The sequence below is a fragment of the Gallus gallus genome, chromosome 17, assembly GCF_016699485.2.
Source record: "Gallus gallus isolate bGalGal1 chromosome 17, bGalGal1.mat.broiler.GRCg7b, whole genome shotgun sequence".
In the NCBI taxonomy this organism is placed as follows: Eukaryota; Metazoa; Chordata; class Aves; order Galliformes; family Phasianidae; genus Gallus; species Gallus gallus.
The window spans coordinates 5,418,390-5,436,639 of record NC_052548.1 but is presented as its reverse complement, the minus strand read 5'-3'; the positions used below and the strand labels follow the sequence as shown (position 1 = coordinate 5,436,639).

General features: G+C 50.7%; 1 protein-coding gene across 5 annotated transcripts in view; it reads right to left on the bottom strand.

Annotated features, from left to right (window-relative positions):
• The window catches only part of COL27A1 (collagen type XXVII alpha 1 chain), a 127,492-nt gene that overhangs the window by 26,067 nt on the left and 83,175 nt on the right, over positions 1-18,250 (bottom strand). For all 5 annotated transcript variants that reach the window (XM_025141346.3, XM_025141347.3, XM_040649277.2 and 2 more), the window contains 9 exons: positions 11,951-12,004; positions 11,550-11,594; positions 11,348-11,392; positions 11,089-11,142; positions 10,318-10,371; positions 8,588-8,641; positions 7,790-7,843; positions 7,378-7,431; positions 5,801-5,908 (listed from right to left, as the gene is read on the bottom strand). In XM_025141346.3, the coding sequence (XP_024997114.2) occupies positions 5,801-5,908; positions 7,378-7,431; positions 7,790-7,843; positions 8,588-8,641; positions 10,318-10,371; positions 11,089-11,142; positions 11,348-11,392; positions 11,550-11,594; positions 11,951-12,004 (522 nt within the window). The remainder of the gene's footprint in view (positions 1-5,800; positions 5,909-7,377; positions 7,432-7,789; positions 7,844-8,587; positions 8,642-10,317; positions 10,372-11,088; positions 11,143-11,347; positions 11,393-11,549; positions 11,595-11,950; positions 12,005-18,250) is intronic.

Genomic DNA, 18,250 nt, shown 5'->3' with positions numbered 1-18,250 from the left:
TATAACTCCTATTTATGCCAATGAGCACTACTCAGGTCATTTTTTCCTTCCTCAAACAACAGGGGTTAACATCTTCCTTCTGAAGGACACAAACGCCCTGGGGTTGTGGAAGAGGAGGGGAATGAGATCCTCTCTCTTGCAATAAGGAGGGGAATCTTGGAGTAACTGCACAAAAAGTGCGTCTCCTTCGTCTGAGTCAGGAAAGAAACCGTGCCAAGTCAATGGGATTTATTTCAAATTCTGGCTCATTTCAACTCCTATTAACTCTAAATGAGGACCAGCTGGGAGCAGCCTCCTTCCCAAGCGGCAGAGGCCATGCAACGCCGACCAGTGTGCATCCAGGACTGATGGGATGCAGGGATGGCCGTGGCACACTCCAGGGGGCTCAGGGCATCGGGTGGGCTCAGCCACAGCACCTAACTATAAACCTCCCAAACAGCAAAATCCAGCACATACCTCCCCATCAAATTGGATGTTTAGACTTCCATAGAAGAAGATGAACCTGCAGCTATTGGAGAAACAGCAGTTACAAGAGCTAAGGAAGGACTGCAAATGAGGGCAGTGTTGCCCTCGGATTGCAGCACTGCTCCCAGGAGAAGGAGAACACGGGGGGAGCTCTTCACCCACCCTCGCTCCAGCTATACTCAGAACAAAGGGCTTAAGCACGTTTGACTTCATTCCAGAGCTGCCCCATTCTCCTTTGATTTTTGATGCAGCTCAGCCAAGGACAACCCCATGTCCATGAGTTTAAGAAGCTTCTTCCAGTAGGGGCTCCATGGACCAGTGCACAAACCTCAACTTTTCCAGGAAACAACAGCTCAGCACATTATCAGAAAATCCCCACAGCTTCCTGCAAGGATAACTGAGGCTGAAGCCAGAAGTGACTCCAGGACCCAGTATTTTCAGAAAGCTGAGTGCCATGTCACTGCTGTGGTGTTGCCAGCTGTGGCTGAGCTCATGCCTTCACAGTGAATGGCTGGACTCCATGACAGCAGAGCAAGGCGCTTTGTTGCAGAAAATCATTGAATCATGTTTTCAGTGGCAGGAAACAGAAAAGAACAAAAAGCAAAAAACCACTCTGGGACAAATTCGGCTGTAAGTGCTGTTTGGACAACTTTAGGCTAGAGCAGTGTGTTGGATGAGAATGAGCTTCTGCCCAGCTCAGAAACCTGTCCATCTCAGCTGTGTCCTCAGTGCGGTGTTTCTGGAGAGAAAATGCAACTTCAGAGCAGAAGGTCCATCCTGAGCAGCACATCTTCCTTCCACGTCAGGATTTTAGCTCGTACATGATGGGGAATCAAGCAGAGGAGAACGTGTAAGCCAATGGGAGAGATACTGTCCTCAGGACACCACCCAGGGCTATGCATGGGGAGTGACATAGTTGAGCCCACGGGGCCACTCTGCAGCCAAGAGCCACACATGTTCCCAGTGCTTCTCAGCTGGAGAGTGGCTTTGCCCTTTCCAAAGCAATTTGAGTTCCCTCAAAAAGCCTCTCAGATCTCCACCCTGGCCCAGCTCTGTCACTCAACCTTCTGGAAGAGCAATAAAAGGACTCTGACCATATCACACCCGTGCAAAGGGATTTACCAGCCCTCGGAGCTCCTCTGGTTTGCTGGTGCACATCTGCACCATACAGCACACACAGCCAGATCTGCTCTGATGTAATTGTTTATGGCCATTTTTACCACTGGAGCATCTGGCTCGAAGCTCTCTGCGTCCTGACGTGGCTTGACTGACACTGCAGATAGGATTTCAGGTTAAAAAGGAAGTGGAAAAAGAAAAGAGCTCAGCTCCTAATTTTGCTGAACAATGAGGGATTTTCTTGTTTCAGAGCATGTTGCATTTCATTACCTACAGGCTCTCCAATTGCTTTCCTGGAACTGTAAAAACCTTGCTATCAGATGTCGGCCTTGTATGACAACCAGCACATTATGAAAACCACAACGCGCAGCCATGGAGCAGCTGGAAACCCACTGCCTGCCTCCTGCCAACTGGCCTGGGCCCTTCGTGCAGCCAGCAGCGGGTCAGCCTGTACCGCTGGCTGCAACCTCTGCTTCCTTTCATCATTTATTGTAGAGCACGCGATTGACAGGCAGTCAGATCCTTTGGAAATGCACATTATTCTTCAACAACGCTCAACATACCCAATATTGGTTGGGTATTTTGGACTGCATGGCACTGTTTCCCTTATACAATTACCAGCTACGATAAATTAGCTTTTCATTTTGGTAAACTACGCTGGTGCTTGTGCTGCTGATGAATACCTTGCTGGAGCTCAAAGAGCTGCTCCATCTTCCATGCATCCTCATCCCAATTTGCTGACTCTGCATGGGACAAGGCCCGCTCCCCGCACTGCTGATGCTGGATCTGCACCTCCAGTCTCCATTGGGGGATGCCCAACCTGGTGCTCTGCAAGGGGAAGAGGTTACCACCTCCTCGTTGTTCTCACTTGGCCAACCAGAGGTCAAGCGGCCAAGTCTGGGAGAATCAAGATGAAGTGACAGCATGGAGTTGGCATTAGAGGAAGTGGGAAACCACTGCGAAGAGATACCAGGTGGGACAGCAGCTCAGAAGGGATGCACATCTCTGAAATTCTGAAATCTCAGCTGCATCCTGCACTCAGCTGAACGTTAGTGCTACAGATGCTCTGACTCCTCTCTCCCTACCAGAGGGACAACTGGCAGGAGGAGGACCTTGAGCTGAACAGAGCAGTGTGAACTTGGACAGAGTGACTAAAAGACAGAGAATACTTGTGTGTCACGGCTCCAGCTGCCTCGAGCCCTGCCAGCCACAGCTGGGAGACTCATGGCCCATCTCCGTTTGTTTGCTGAAATCCACTGGCTTTAAAACGTGCACAAACTGTCCCTGGAGACTCAGCTAGGGCCTCCCTGCTGCTTTTGTTCGAGATTTAAAAACCGGTTTGCAGATATGTTAACACTGGGGATGGCTGAGCCAAGTTAAAGCTAATGATCTTTGAAAAATGTTTCCCGAGCACCCAGGGAAGCTTGGGTGCACTTGGCCAGTAATGTACAGCCTTGGCATGGCTTCCTGGAAAACACAACCTTGCTCAGCAAAACCAGACCTGTAGGACCAATTGCTGGGTGAAAGCCTCTTTCTGCATGACCCAGTAGGTCTGCACAGCCCAAAGCAAGCGCTGCCTCTTCCCATCCTTCTTGCTGCTCTGTCGCCAAGTGGTGTGCAAGTTCCTACGAGCCCAGCCAAGTCCTACCTGCTCTGGGGCATGCAAGGAGCTGCCAGCACCAGGCCTTTCCCCCAGGCCAGTATGTGCAAAGCAGGCTGAAAACGTACAGCCAGATCATTTCAGAGCACTCGCCTGCCTCATTTCCTACACGCGTCCAGAGCATACAGTGCTGAAGAGCCTTTTTCCTTTAGACATAAGCAAGATCAAGATGAAGACTAAACATGCCCTGGGTGTTAAGGAAAATTCTTCAGGAAGTGGTTTAGCTGTAGGGGTTTGCAGGGTGAGAGCCAAGCCAAGGTGCTGGAGAAGTTTGTCTATGGCTGCGTATGAGCAATACCTTCCTTGAGCCAATATGAACCTCATTCAGCAGCAGCAGGTGAGCTGCACACCCCCATATGCAGGTCAGCTGGTTGGCACAGTGAACCAGACGGATCCTGGCGTCTCTGCCACTAAAAGCACAGAAGCATTAACATCTCCACTATCACCTTTGTAGATGAGCAGGGTATCTCAGCAATATTGGAGCAGCTCCTTGCAAATCCTGGTCAGGAATTGGTCACTGTGCAACCTTGGCATTTGCCCTTGTGTGAACATGTTCAAGTTTTTCCCCTGGTTAGACTTTTCCTATCTTTCTCCATCAGCCTGGAGAACCTCTGTCCATGCCTGGATGGTGGTTGTGGTGTGCCTTGAAGAGATTAGTTTGACTTTTCCTTGCAGCTTCCATTCCTCATTGGAAACGAGCGGGTTGTAGATATCACAAATGGTTCGCATCTCTGATCCATGAACTTGGCAGAAATCTAAGCAAGATCCCACTAACACTTTCACATTTGGTGGTGATGGATCAACAGTTGGACTCGATGATCTTGGTGGTCTTTTCCAACCTTAATGATTCCCTGATTCTACGACTTCCTCCACGGGAAGCTAGGATGAAAAACTCCAAGGAGGAAAAAAAAAAAAGGAGGAGAAAAATTATTTGTACTTTTGTCAGAGGACTTCCATCTCTAGATTACCTCACCGAGCATGGAACAGCAGCCTGTGCATTAGGTAATGGCCCGGCGCTTGGCAGCAGGCAGCGCAATCTGGAGCCCTGTGGTCTCTGAAAGTCTGCTCGAGTTCAGACATACGGATATACAAAGGAACATATTAAAATAGTAGATGGAAATATAGCACTTTGCAGTAAAAAAAAAAAGAAAAGGGAGTGATTATGAGTGGGAATCTTGGCTCTATGGGCTTTTTTTTTTAAATAAAATAGGACGGCATCATGTTCCCAGGGACATGCTGGCAAACAGTCTGCGAGAATCTGTATTTTATATGCTATAACTTAATATGACTTTTGCATGATTTTAGCACTTTTATTGGTTCTTAGCTGTGCACAACATAAACACATGGAGCAGCCAGAAGCTGTACCCACCCTGCTAAGGGCTCCCTGCGGGCTGTGGACGCATTTGGGGCAGGATTACAGCCTTGTTCTGCATATCTATGGAGTTTCCACTTTCTAGTCAAGTCAGTGCTCCAATCCTCATCTCAGCCCGAAAACAACACAAATTCAGCCCCTTTGCTGCCTCTGCTCCTCACACTTTTCTCCTTGCCTTCCTTTTAGCCAGCCACAACATCACCAAAGACACAAACAGTGTGCTCCAGCATTGAGCACCCACCCCGTGCTCAAGGGCACCGCAGGAATTACAAGAAACAAATCACTGACAGCCTCCCCATTTTGGGTAGAAGGATCAGGCTTTGCTGCAGAGCAGCCTGCTGGCACGGGGCAGCGTTGCTCTGCACCTGGTACCACCAAACAAGCCCCAGGCTGGATCCTGCCCTACTCCTCCAAACAGAAAGGAGTGAGGGCAAATCAGAAACAAGTGGGTGATCCACATCTCGATGACCAACCCTCCTCCTATTTGCAAGTTCTTTTTTTGCAAAAACAGTTTACTTTGTGCCAACACTTGCATCGAGTCACATCTTGGACAACATCCTGCCCTAAGCAGAGTCCTGGTTCACTGCCTGCACCTCCCACTCAATCTGTTCCCACATGTTTTGCTGCAAGATGGCATGTCCTGTCACAGAGTATTAATATCAGTGGTAATGGCTATCCTTGCAATAATAAATAAAATGATGACTTAAGAAAAAGCATATTTTGTTCTTGCTAGGGTTTCAGTGCAACCCAGTTTCCCAGACACAACATTGCACGCTTTCATTTTTGCCATGGTTGCAGAAGGCTCTCAGCCCTTTGGAGGAGCTGGTTGGCCTTCTGCAACCCAGGGCTCACTGTGTGCCCCACATGTGAGCAGAGGAAAACAAAAGGGAGCCCATACTGCACATATAGGCCATGCTCCAGCCACGGAGGTGAAAATCACCCTGCATACAACAGCCTGAGATAAGAGCACGAAGCACTCACTGCTGACCCCTTTGGGGGATCACCCCCAGTTTGGGATCACACAACGGCCCTATGGAGAGGTGCAGGAGCTGTGCTGGGCTCATGCACCCACCCAGCTATCTGCAATACACACAGGCTGCCAGTGCAGCTGAGAGGAGAGTACCAGCTGCTCCAGGAACCCCATGGACCGGCTGGTGGAGGCAAGCAGGATGCTTTCTCAGACTCACTCGGACACCTGTGATGCCGGGATATCCAGGAGGCCCTTCTTTTCCCTTCAGTCCTTCAGTGCCTTTTTCTCCTTTCTCTCCATCCAGGCCTTGCTCTCCTTTGTCTCCCTGTGGAAGAGAGGAGGTGGGAGTTTGCATACCCACACAACACATGGGTCACCATACATGGCTCTTGCGAGGAAAAAAACACACTCCATAATTAATATTTCAGGAGTCTGGGAGGAAAAGAGCCTGCAAGCAAAAGGATGAATGAGGATGAGTCATAATACACTTGACATTTAACAAAACGAGCAAAACCATATTTTTTTAAAAACATCTCTTGGCTGGAGGAGGAGGAACTCCCCCATTACATAGGGAAATGTGAACTTTGTTTCTCCTGCAGTGAGGCCCGAACCTCCCACATGAATGAGACAGTGAACAAGATCTGAAAGAGTCCCCTGCCTCACCCAGGAGCCCTGCACTCCAGATGGTGAAAGACTGAATGGGTTTGATGGGTTTGTCTGGAGGGGCACCTGGCTCTCACAGGGCCTGGGATCAATGCCACAAAGCTGTCACCTTGCCCTGAGAGGGTCTCACGGTTGGAGCAGTGGATTATGGCAAATCTCTGCTCCTCTGCTTTTACAGCTGATGGCACATCTCATGGAGGTGATCAAAAGGGCCAATTCTGCATTGACAGCGGCACCAGCCTTGATGCCAGCACTGACAGCCAGCTGGCCTTGGTGGCTTTGTTACCCCCTGTGCTAGAGCAGAGCCATGTCTCTTCTGGCCACACCAACATCTCTGCAGCAAGCAGTGGCGTTTCTGCTGCCCAGAGACACGCTCAGGTTGGACTGATCATCTCCAGATGTCCTTTCAAATCCTTGTGGTTCTGTGAAACCTGGTGTGGATCAAGAGCTCTTGGGGATGGCAAGAGAAGTCAGAGGATTTGATTGTCTTTAAGGGCGAATCTTTTGGTCCAACGTTCAGAGATAAGCAGAAGTGAAGACACATGGCAAACAGCTTAACCAGAACGAAGCAATAAAGTGCATTGTTGTGGGACCAGCTGCTTTTTCTTTCCATGGAACAAAACAGTTGGCCTGTTTGGAAAGGCTGTCTGTGTAAGGACAGAAATGGAGTGCTGTTCCAAAGGCAAGGTAGCAACTCACAGCAGTTAGATAAAGAGAGCAATGCAAGCTCTGAGCGAGCACCTGGGATTTTGCCAGGAGGAGGGGGATCCAATTTCTTTCCCTGCAAACAATGCTCTGGTCAGCAGTACAGGGGGCAGTGATGGACAACTTTTTGATTTCCCCTGCCAGGCCCAGGAATTCCTAATTAGCTGGAAAGCTAATCTGTAAAAACTCAAATAAAACAGACAAATTGTTGGAAAGCAGATTTTGAAGAAGTTGACCTTTTTGGAGATCTGATCATATGCCAAAAATGTGGGTAGAGGAGTGAAACACGAGGAGTCCATTATGTGTGTCTGCAGAAAAAAATATCTTGACTTCTTATTTCTAAATAAATTAACCATCAAAGAAGGTAAGGGAACACTGCCCCAGAATACCCTCCCTGCTGTAGAAGCCATGCATCCCAAAATTTACCTTGGCTCCGTCTGGACCAGGTGGCCCACTGTCCCCTTCCAGCCCCATTTCTCCCTGCAAGACAGAGGAATCCACATAAAACTGTGCCCAAACACACTTTTCCCCCATGCTTTCATCAGATGACTCTCAATCTTAGCCCTGAAAAGGGACAAGAGCCACAGCCAGCTTCAGGCTGTGCATTCATCCCTATTCCCTCCCATAGAGCAGCCAGTGTCTCCCTACTTGGCGGAGCATTGAGAGCTCAGCTCAAGCCAAGGGGCTCTGTGGGGAAGGCAGAGACTCAAGCAGGGCTGAGAGGGTTATGGGATGCCTGGGAGAGGGGCTCTTTGCCCACAGGCTGTGGGTGAGCAGGGACAAGAGCCTCTGGGGAGCTGACAAGATGGAGAAGTGCCACCAGAAGGTGGGTACTCACTCTTTGACCAATGAGGCCTTGCTCTCCAGGAACTCCCAGCTGTCCAGGATCACCCTAGAAAGAAAGCATCACAGACAGGGAGACAAGCTGCTTACTGATGGTGAGCATGGGGCACTGAATGCCTGTTGGGGCACTGAGGGGCAGTGGTAGCTGGGGGGCTCTGGCAGAGGTGTTTGTGCGAGCCATTGTGTCCTTGTTCCACTGATGGTGTGGAGGGACAGCCAGGAGCACAGGTCAGGATGCCATAGACATGTTATATCTGGTGAAACCTCAGAGAATTTGCCAAGGAAAAAGAGGCATAGGACGGGGCTGGGTGTAGGGACTGAGGAACAGCATAGAAGAAATCGCATTTAATCTCCACAGGGTCTGCTCACAAGCTCTCTATGTAGGAGCAAACCTTCCAACCAAGCACTGGGGAAGGGGACAAAATAAAATTAACCTCCCCGTGAGCTGCTCTGCACAGGGATCTTTGTCAAATAAAGAGATGTTTTCTGAAGGCCTTTCCTTGTAGACAAGAAGGTGCGTTCATGGCCCCGAAGCAAAGCACCCTCCCCCATAACCACTGGAGGAGCTCAGTCCCCACAGAGCTGAGGCTTGGGAACTGGTGGGACTTTGTCTGAGGGTATTTTTACACTTGAGACCTCAGCTCTTCTTGTTCCATGTTGGAAGCTGCCTGGATTTCTGGGTCTCGAGGACTTCCTTCTCCACTCAGACTTGGGATTTATGACAGAGCTGAAATTCATTGCCAAGCTCCTTCTCAAGCTCTGATAGGGAAATTGCACAAATGGTTCTTCTTACCTTCATGCCAGGTTCACCTGCGAGGCCAGGTTGTCCCATTGGGCCAGGCGGTCCCTGGGAAAAAAAGACAGACAATGAAAAAAACCATTGTAACCAAGCAGAAAACAAGATCAAAGACATAATTCCTTTAGCAGAGACCTCCCGGGACAGCACAGCCCTGGTTGCAATGCAATCACCGCCCTGGAGCTGGCTCAGGGTATGCAGCATCAAAGAGGCACAGCCTGGCTCCTGCGAGGGCTCTGTGCATCTCCCACGCCCCCATTCTCCCCTGTAACTCCTTCCAGCCCTCTGCTTGCTAAGGCTGCTGATCCTGGCAGAGGGGCTGGCACCCCACAGACAGCCAAAAACTACAGGAAGGCACACAGATAGAGGGAAGGTGCTCTTCCTTGGTGACATAGCTTTGCAATAGAGTAGTCACTCAACACCTTTGGTGCCAATGCCAATTGGGAGCTTTAATCTTTGTACATTTTCTACTACCCTGGGAAGAATGACAATCTGTAAGACAAGACCAAAGCTTGTCTTTAAAGGATTCCAGGGGGTTATTTACTTAAGATATTTGCTTTCCGGACAGCACTCTCCCTTCTCTTTGCAGTATGGAATAAAGGAAAAAAGAACACATAGTCAAAGGGAGCACTCGGCTGCCCAGGGAAGAGAGCCAGTTCCTGGCTTGCTGCAATGGATTTGGGCAGAGGAGGGAGCAGGGCGACTGTTGGGTTTATTAACAAATGGTCAAGTCACGCAATGAGAAAATTCAGGCTCCAATGAAAGCAAAAATCCTGCTTTGGTTTCTCCAGAGGTGCCAGTGCAGAGAAAGGCTCCTGGAAGAGACACAGATTTGAATAAAGCTCTGTACTTTCTTGGTTGGCAGCATCCATAGTGGCTTGGTAGCAGCTTTCCAGCTCCCCAGTGTGGTTTACCACGCTCAGAGCCCGCTCCACCAAGTCTAGCAGCCATGAGAATGGAAACTTTCATGACTCATACACTTTGCAGTAGGCTGTATTAAAAGGTACCTTTGCTGCTGTTTTCACAACCAAGTCAAACATCACGGCTGTTTTAGAGTTCAGGATGTATGGAAGGGAGCTACCAAGGGGAACTGGTGCACTCAAAATGCTAATATCAAATAGAGCAGAGTCTGTAGATGAACTAGGGGGAAGCCATGGGGGCATCTCCTGCAATCCATCTGGACACTATTTGGCAGCTGCTGCTGCTTTGGTTACGGTGTGTTTGTGCCACTGCTTCATGGCAACAGCAACCCAAAAAGCACTGTCAGCAGCAAAGGCATTTCTCAGAGCTCCTTTCACTGCCTGCAGCGACTTGAGAAGGGACTGCCTTGGCCATCCACAACTGTGCCTTGCCAGCAAAGGGACCAGTGAGCGGGACAGAAAATACAACTTCTCAGTTTGAGGGCTACAGTTTGTTCCTGGCTCTGCACTGTGGTATGGTGTGGTGGTAGAGCCATGCCTGGGACGTGTTTGTGAGAGCTTTGAAATGTTGCTCTTGTTGTGAAGATGGGGCGGCTCGGGTACCAGCTGTGTGTCTACGGCCTGAGATGAGAATGATGTTTGAATTTCTGTCTCTTGCTGTTTGCTTTGGAAGTTGAAATTCAGACTTGAGGAAAATCCTTCCTGCTCATGTCCCTGGGTGTGGAAGGTTGCACCTCTGCCACCTCTGTCAGAAGGTGCCTCTCTCTAGATGAGGGAAAAAGAAATAAGAGCAAAGACCAGACCTACCTTATGGCCAATTTCTCCCAAAGGTCCAGGTGGTCCCTGTGGTCCTTGTGGACCCTGGAAAACAGAAACACAAGGCTCTTTTCATACAACTGTTTTTATTTCTGAAGGGCACCGTTTCCTGTAAGGTAAAACACCGGTTCCCTCCCACACCACAGCAGAGCTATGGGCAGCAAGATGGAAAGACCACAGTGGGTGTACTGAGTCACCACAACAGTTCAGAAGGCCCTTCACCACCTCTCTCCCACCTGAAACAACTGCAGTCGGTAACCTGGGAGCGTTTGGTATGCTTTCCTGTCTCTGTCCTGGTCAGTCCCACAGACACAGATGGCAGGAGATAACCCTCATTTTGCTTCAATGGGGAGGCCCAGTACTGCTGGCCCTTCCTAAGTCTGTGTCTTCATCTGACATCTCCTAGTGTCTCCCTCAAGGCTGTGGGCTCAATTCTGGCACTGCAGACTCCCTCCTGGTCCCTATTCATCTCAACTTTCATTATATCTGACCCTGTCCCAGACCCAACCTTGCCTTTTTTTCCTCCATTTCTTTCCAAAATCCAGACCACTCCTACACTCTCCATGTTGATTCACGCCACTTTTATGCTTTTCAGGGGTCTGACCTCAGCCTTGTAGGGCTCTAGCCAAGTCTTTCACATCTCTGACCTCACTGCAACTGGCAGAGACAGAGAAATGGGGAGTGGGAAGGAGTAGGGACAAACAGAAAAAGCAACGAGGTGCCTGTGTGTGACAGATGAAGAGAGAGTCATAAGGCACTTGCCGGGTCGCCTGGTGCCCCTTTTGCTCCTGGAGGTCCAGAAGGCCCTTGGATACCCTAGGAGGAAGAAACACACCAAGGTCAGCTCCAATCCCATAGCAATACTTCGTGCCTCTCAGCAGTAACATGCATCTCAAAAGCTCCAACAAAGAGTGGAGAGGTGGCCCTGTAAGTGTGAGATATCCACACAGGACCAGGACCGAAAACTTAGGAACTTGAGTGAAAATGTGTTTCTAAAGGAAGCACTCTCATGGACACTTACTGGAAAGCCACGGGATCCTGTCTCCCCAGTCTCGCCCATCTTCCCCTGTGAACACACAGTGACAGATGTTAGCAGCTGGATCTGTGCTCAGACACCTGTGGTGCTTTGGCCAGGAGAAGCTGCAGGTCCCTGGGCACTGTGTGCACCCCCGGAGGGGTTTGACACCTCGCCACATTGGGTAGGTGCTGGTTGCAGGACGTACCTGCAGCCCATCTGGCCCCAGCTTGCCTGGCTCCCCTGGACGGCCCTGCAAAGCAAAAAGACAAACACACGTTGGCAGGAGCACAAATGGTACTGGGGATGCTCTTCTGCACCAGCCCACCTAGTCTTGCATTTTTCCGCACCAGATATCCCCTCCAGTTCCCTGAAGCTCTTGAAAGGCCGATTGCCCAGCACCCTGCTCTGAGGAGCACCCCAACCAGCAGGGAGTTTGGGCAATGAATGACATGACCCAAGTCTCTTTGAGCAAACACTGCTTTGGAGGAAGGTTTTGCTTTCGTCGCACAGAGGACTCGTTCCTGCTGGCTGGTGCTCATGGAGCCATTATGACCTTCGTCTGTCCACAGCACAGCCAAGAGCAGTCTCAGCCAAGCTGGTGCTCACCTTGGCACCTCGTGACCCCGGCTCGCCTACTGGTCCATCAGGCCCTCTGGCACCCTGGAAAAAGGCAAAAGAAAGGAAAAAATGAGGGTTTGGCTCACTGGGAAGTACAGCAGCACCCTAGCTGTGGCACATGGAAGGCCATGAGAGTGGTTCTGGAGAAGCCAATCATGTGTGGGGAGGTTGAGCAGGGCAGCCCAGGGCTCAAAAGATCCCTTCTGTGCTTTGTTCTGTTTCATTTCCAACCATTTGCCAACACACAGCACCAGAACATTTTTATTCCCTTTTAAACTTAATTACCAGATGCAAACTAAAGCCAGAGGAGGAAGGCGTGTGAGGAACAGCCTTACTTTCAGGCAACACTTACACAATGACAGCTTTGCAGTGCACAGGCTCACAGTTCTAGCCTTATTGATATCAGATCTCTTCCTTCCTATAAACACTGCTTTTCCAACTGCTCCTTGGCATATCACACTGCTTCTTGGTCACAACTGGGACAAAAAAGCTACAAAATGGTGGGGTCACCACCCTTAGAGGTTTACAAGAACCATGGAGATGAGGCACTGAGGGACATGGTCAGTGGGCATTTGGGGGTGGGTTGGGGTTGGACTTGGTGATCTTAGTGGTCTTTTCCAAGCTCAGTGATTCTATGATTCTATGATAAAACACACAGAAAGACACACGAGTTCCCAGCTGAAGTTACAGGTCCCTGCTCTTTAAGGAAGGGGCTGCTGTTAGGAATCAGGCAGTGCTTGTGCATGTGCATGCCAGGAGGAGAGCGGCTGGCCACACCTGCTTTGTCACCTCTGGTCCTGGGGCCAGCATCTGTGCCTGGGGGGGTCCAAGAGGCATGGGAGACCTGAGGTGCACAGGACACCCAAGGTGCTGGTGGAACCCACAAGAGCCCAGGCGCCAAGGGATCCCGGTGAGCTCATGGTGCAGCTCAGGCTTGCTGCAGGAGGGGAAGGTGTTCTTCCAGAGGGTCTCAGCTGTGAGAGCCATGGCCTTGCAAAGAGGACCTGAGCTTCCAGCTGCAGCAGAGCTGAATGCACAGCCCTCCGCACCACTCAAACCCCAGAAACCCACATGTCACACTGATGGAGAATAAACAGAGCCGTGGGCAGGGAAAATAAAACGGTATAAAAAGGGAATACTGAGAGACTGCGTTAATGCACGTCATGTTCATAATCAGGCTGTGATCTCAGCTGGGACTCTCAGGCGCTACTGCAATATAAATAATAAATAATAACACAGAGCGGTGCTAGAATGTAATGGTAAGAGGAATTCTGAGAGTGGGCCAATGCGGAAATAGAGAAAACAGGAGCCAATGTGCTTAATCGGGATGCGAGCCCAGTGCCAAAAGTAATAAGAGCATCAGGGAGCCAATGCGTTAGAAAAGCAACTCCAGAATGACAGGCACAGGGAGAGCCTCACAAAGAACGGCAGTGTAGCAGCAGAAGATGCGCAGGAAACTTGGCCAAATTGTTACAGCAGACAAACGCTGTCAATATAAAATAATGCAAAAACTTCCACTGCGCTTGGCAAAACCCTGTGCCGCCGAGCATACCAGAGACCAACTAAGCAAAAGCCTGCATTGCATGTCAGTAAAACACAGCTCTGCCTGGGCTGCGGGATGGACGGGCAGAGGGGCAGCGCCCCAGCACAGCGCTGCAGCCGGGGCTGTTTGCCGTATCCGCGTTTCCTCCAGCAGAGCCCTGTCAGCAGCGTGGCAGGACCTGCCAGGGCAATCTCCCTTCGCAGCAGTCACCTGGCTAATCCCATCACAACGCATCTCATCAGCGCCTGACCCAAAGGAGGAGAAAGTGACCCCGTGTTCGCAAATGCATGTGGCAAGCTTCATCTTCCCCAAGCCTCCTGGGCTCCGACCCAGGATGAAGGCTTCCCCTAATTCGCCCTGACAGGGAAGGCTGCATTCAGCCAATTAGTGAAATCTTCAAATCTCTCTTCTCCTGACAGCGCTGGTTAGAGAGGGCTGAGCGAGGTCCTGGCAGCTCTCCAGCCCATCCCGTGCCAACGCCGTGGCTCACGGCACACTGCCTTCCCCGGGCACACGAGGGCACGCAGGGCACGGACTCATCCTGAGAATGGGGTAGGAGATGCAGTGAGAATGGTTTTCCTGCTGGTGTCAGCACGTGAGGGACACAGTTAGTGGGCAACGTGGTGATAGGTTGATGGTCGGACTTGATGATCTCAGTGGTCTTTTCCAGCCTTAATGGTTCTGTGATCTCCAGGAGCCCATGGAACAGCGAAGGAAGCTTTGCTTTGGGCCACGTGAACATTTGTATGGCAGTGTACAGTTCAGGGGAGGTCCTGCTGGGCCACGGCTGCACACACAGTGCAAACTCTGAGCAGCTTTACAAAGCAAACAGGAAAAAAAGCAGGGGCAGAGGGAGACCTGTCTGCTCCTTTGGGCTGTGCAGAGAGATGCAGGTTCACAGCTGAGGAAGATCTGAGAACCTGCTCACCTGCTGGGGTCAATGTGTAGCTCAATGGCATTGCTATGTCCATCCCAAAGCAGCACATCCAAAGTCACAGGGATGTGCTGGGGTAGTGCCACCAGGCCAGATGACACCTCTTATCCACCTACTGACATTTCACTACCACGGTCCAGCCAAATGAAAAGCAAGCAGATGCCCTGACTGAAGCTCCGAGACATCACCAGCCACAGATCCATAGCTAACCCTCCCTCGAACATGCCTAATGCTTTTTCAGCCAACTAGCAAGATCCCTGGGAGCAAACCAAAAACACCTCTGCTATTTCTCCATAGGCAGTTTCTCAGCTGGGCCTGGAATAGGCAACCACTTCCAGGGTGTTTACATAACACCACAAATTCCTCGTGTTTATGAATTCCTGCAGCCCGTGATGCTGCAAAGCCATGGGGATGGCTGGCAGGGAGACAGCGATCCTCTCCCAGGTGCACAAGTCCTATCTCCTCTCTGCAGGATGCACCTGGGCAATAGTGACTGCAGGATGTGGTGGCGAGGTAGAAAAGAGAAATGTTGCTTGGGACTTGGAAAGCCAGCATGCCATCCAGAGAGGAGAAAACTCCACAAACACGGCTGTTTTGGCCAGAAGAATGGAGCGTGGTCACTTCACAGAGGGTTAAGCACATGTCCAAGAGCTACACTGAAGAGGGATCACGGGAAGGAAGGCTGGACTTGCAGGTCCCAGTACCTCATCCTTCGGGAATCGAAGAGGGAACGCCGTGCCTGTGGAAGACTGCTCAGTATTGGTTGGATGCGCAAAGCAAAGAGATGGGGAGGAACAATGCCTTGTCAAGACTGAAAAGAAAGTCACAATTCTTTAAGGATGTTCTTTTCCGAAGTTGTACTTCCATCCTGACAACTCAAAAGCTATCACAACATAAATACAGACCCCAAAAAGGCTCCATTGTTCTTGACAATCGAAACCATATTTGCTATTTACGTTTTCTTCAAAAGTGAAATTGCTTTAATGAAGTCTCCACAAACAGAGCTCATGGAATCCACAAACATCTGGCGGAGGCTGCCTTCATGTTTCCACTCTGAATTGAATTACATCCCTTCTGTAAACGGGGATAGACAGAGAGTAATGTCTGAAATTACAATTGGGGATCATTTCTCCGTCCTCAGAAAACCAAGAGCCATAATAGCAGGACAAAGCAAGCAAACACAGAGCGCTGTGTGCCTGGAATATCTTCTGAGAGTACGAAGAGAAAGAAAACGTGAGAGACAGAGATACAAACCAGAAATCCTCCAGGCAGGAGATCTGCTGGTCCTTACAACACCAACTTTCCTGCATCACTGAAATCTGTAGGATCCAAATTCCCTTCCTCTGCTGGGGTTCTTAGAAAGGATGCCCGCCTTGCAAATTCCGTAGGGATTGTATTACTGTGGTTCTGGAGAGGAAACACAGCCCATGGCCGCCAAGCTGAACATCTCTGACATGTGGTGCATCACTCTGGGGATGGACATTGCTGGCGGGAGTGGTGTGCTGCAGGATTGCTCCTGAGGGCTTGGCACCCCACCTCTGGATCCAGCTACATCCAAACCCAGCTCCCTGCTGTGCCAGCCAACCTCTGTCTTGGGAACTGGATCCAGCTCGGCTCTTGCTTTTACGAGAGCGATAATAAATATCCCCTTCATCCCTCCTGCTGGTACAAGCAGAGCTGAAAACGGCCTGGTCAGGCATACCTCCCTGTGGCTCGAGGACTTCAGGCCAATAGGGACGTAAGAAGCTGAAGAGGATTGGACTTGGTGAACGTTATGGGTCCCTTCCAGCTTGGGTTGTTCTACGATTGCATGACAGGAGTGAGCCTCGCACAAGCCAGAAGCCCAACACCGCGGTGCTGCAGCTGCTGCCATGAGGACAGGCTCAGTGCTGGCAGCAGGGCACTCCTGTCCCAGCACACATCAGAGCCTCTGGCAGACATACCCAATGTGCTCCCACCTCTCCCAGAGCCCGCACAGCCGGCAGCCTGGGATTCATTCAGAAGGCATTTCCCGTTCAGTTCCCTGCTGCACTTTTACCTTGAGATATTTTCCGCTGTCCGCTCAACGCCTCCCACAGAGGAATGCCTCCACTTTCTCGTCTGTCTGCTCATGGAGGGCCCGGACAGCTCAAGTAATCGCTGTGTAGCACACAGAAACCTGGCTCCCAGAGGCGCTCCGAGTGCAGGGACATGGGGAGCTTCCTCTGATGGGAGCAGTGGTGAAGATGCTCTGCCCAGCCATGAGCTCAAAGCTGAACCCCCATACACATCTGCTGGGCTTGGATGTCATTGGTGCCCTTCTAGCTGTGCTTCTAAAGATTAGAGATGTTCCAGAGTACATAACTGTGGCTACAGTGCTTTCTAGCTGGTTATTCTATTTCCTTTTGCCAATCCCAGCTATTCAAATGGAGTATTAGCTCTGGTATACGGAAATATATGCAGCCCTGGGATGTCCCGAATTCCCCAGGCAGGAGTTGCAGTAGAAGCAGAGTCTGGGGGTGGGCAAAATGTTTAGTTTACTTCAGCCTACGTCTTTGAAAATGAAACGTGGAAACAGATATCATAAGGTCCTTGGAGGGAGAAATGCAAAATATGTTGTTACTGGGGCCTTCAGCAGAATACATGCGTGCTTGTTATTAATACTTTGTAAAGCAGCTGGATAAGGGGAAACAACCCACAGCAGAGATGCTCCTGCAATGAATGTCCCGTTGAGGAAGAAGAAAGACTGAGGAGCTCAGTGGGACGCGGGCTGGAGGACACAGCCAGGAAAACAAGCAGCTTTGGCAGGTCTGGAGGTCATTCTGCTGTCGGCTGTCACCCAAATGGAGCAGGAAGAACCACAGTGAGCTGACGCTGAGCGTTTGTGAAATATCCACCCAGTGTAACATGCACTCGTAGCACTGTCAGCAGTGCTCGGCAGCGCTGTGCCCCAGTGCCAGGCTGGGGGCCAGCTCTTCCCAGGCAGGGCAAGGGTTCACACGTGCTTCACGCTGGTGCTGTTACATACACACGGATAAAGTCAGGGCCTTGTGTTATGGGTTGGAAAAACACACAGGAAAACACAGGCCATGCTTGTAAATGACAGTGCCAAACACACCTTTCTGACAGCCCTGCAGAACACTGGTAGCACAGGCGCCTTTCCTCGTCCTTTACATGCACTCCTTTCCCCAGCTGTGATCCACCCTCAGGTGACCAAATCTTCACCACCCTCACCAGAAGCATCCACAAACCCTGTCTGACACTGCAGGGGGCTGGGACAGGCTGAACTCCTTCCACAACAGCACACTTGGACAACCTTCTGCTCACCCCCATCACTTGCAGTCTCATCCCGTGAGCATCTCAGACATGGGCCTGCAGAGGTGCTGCCCCAATCTCTGTGAAGAGTCGCACCCCAGAACCAATCAGCCAGATTCACAGAATCATAGAATTGTTACAGTTGGAAAGACGATGTTCAACCTCAGCCCACCCCACCGTGCCCACTGACACGGCCCTCAGTGCCACATCTCCATGGGTCTGGAACACCACCAGGACGCACCGCTCCTTCTGAGAAGAAACCTTCCCCAATACCCAACCTGAACCCCCCCAGCACAATGTGAGGCCATCACCTCTCATCCTATGGCTGTTCCCTGCGAGCAGAGGCCGACCCCACCTCACCACAACTTCTTTCAGGGATTGCAGGGAGCGATGAGGTCTTCCCTGAGCTTCCTCTGCTCCACTAAGCCATTCCAGCTCCCTCAACTGCTCCCCACAGTGCTGTGCTCAGACCTCTCACAGCTCTGTTGCCCTTCTCTGGACATACTCCAGGGTTTCA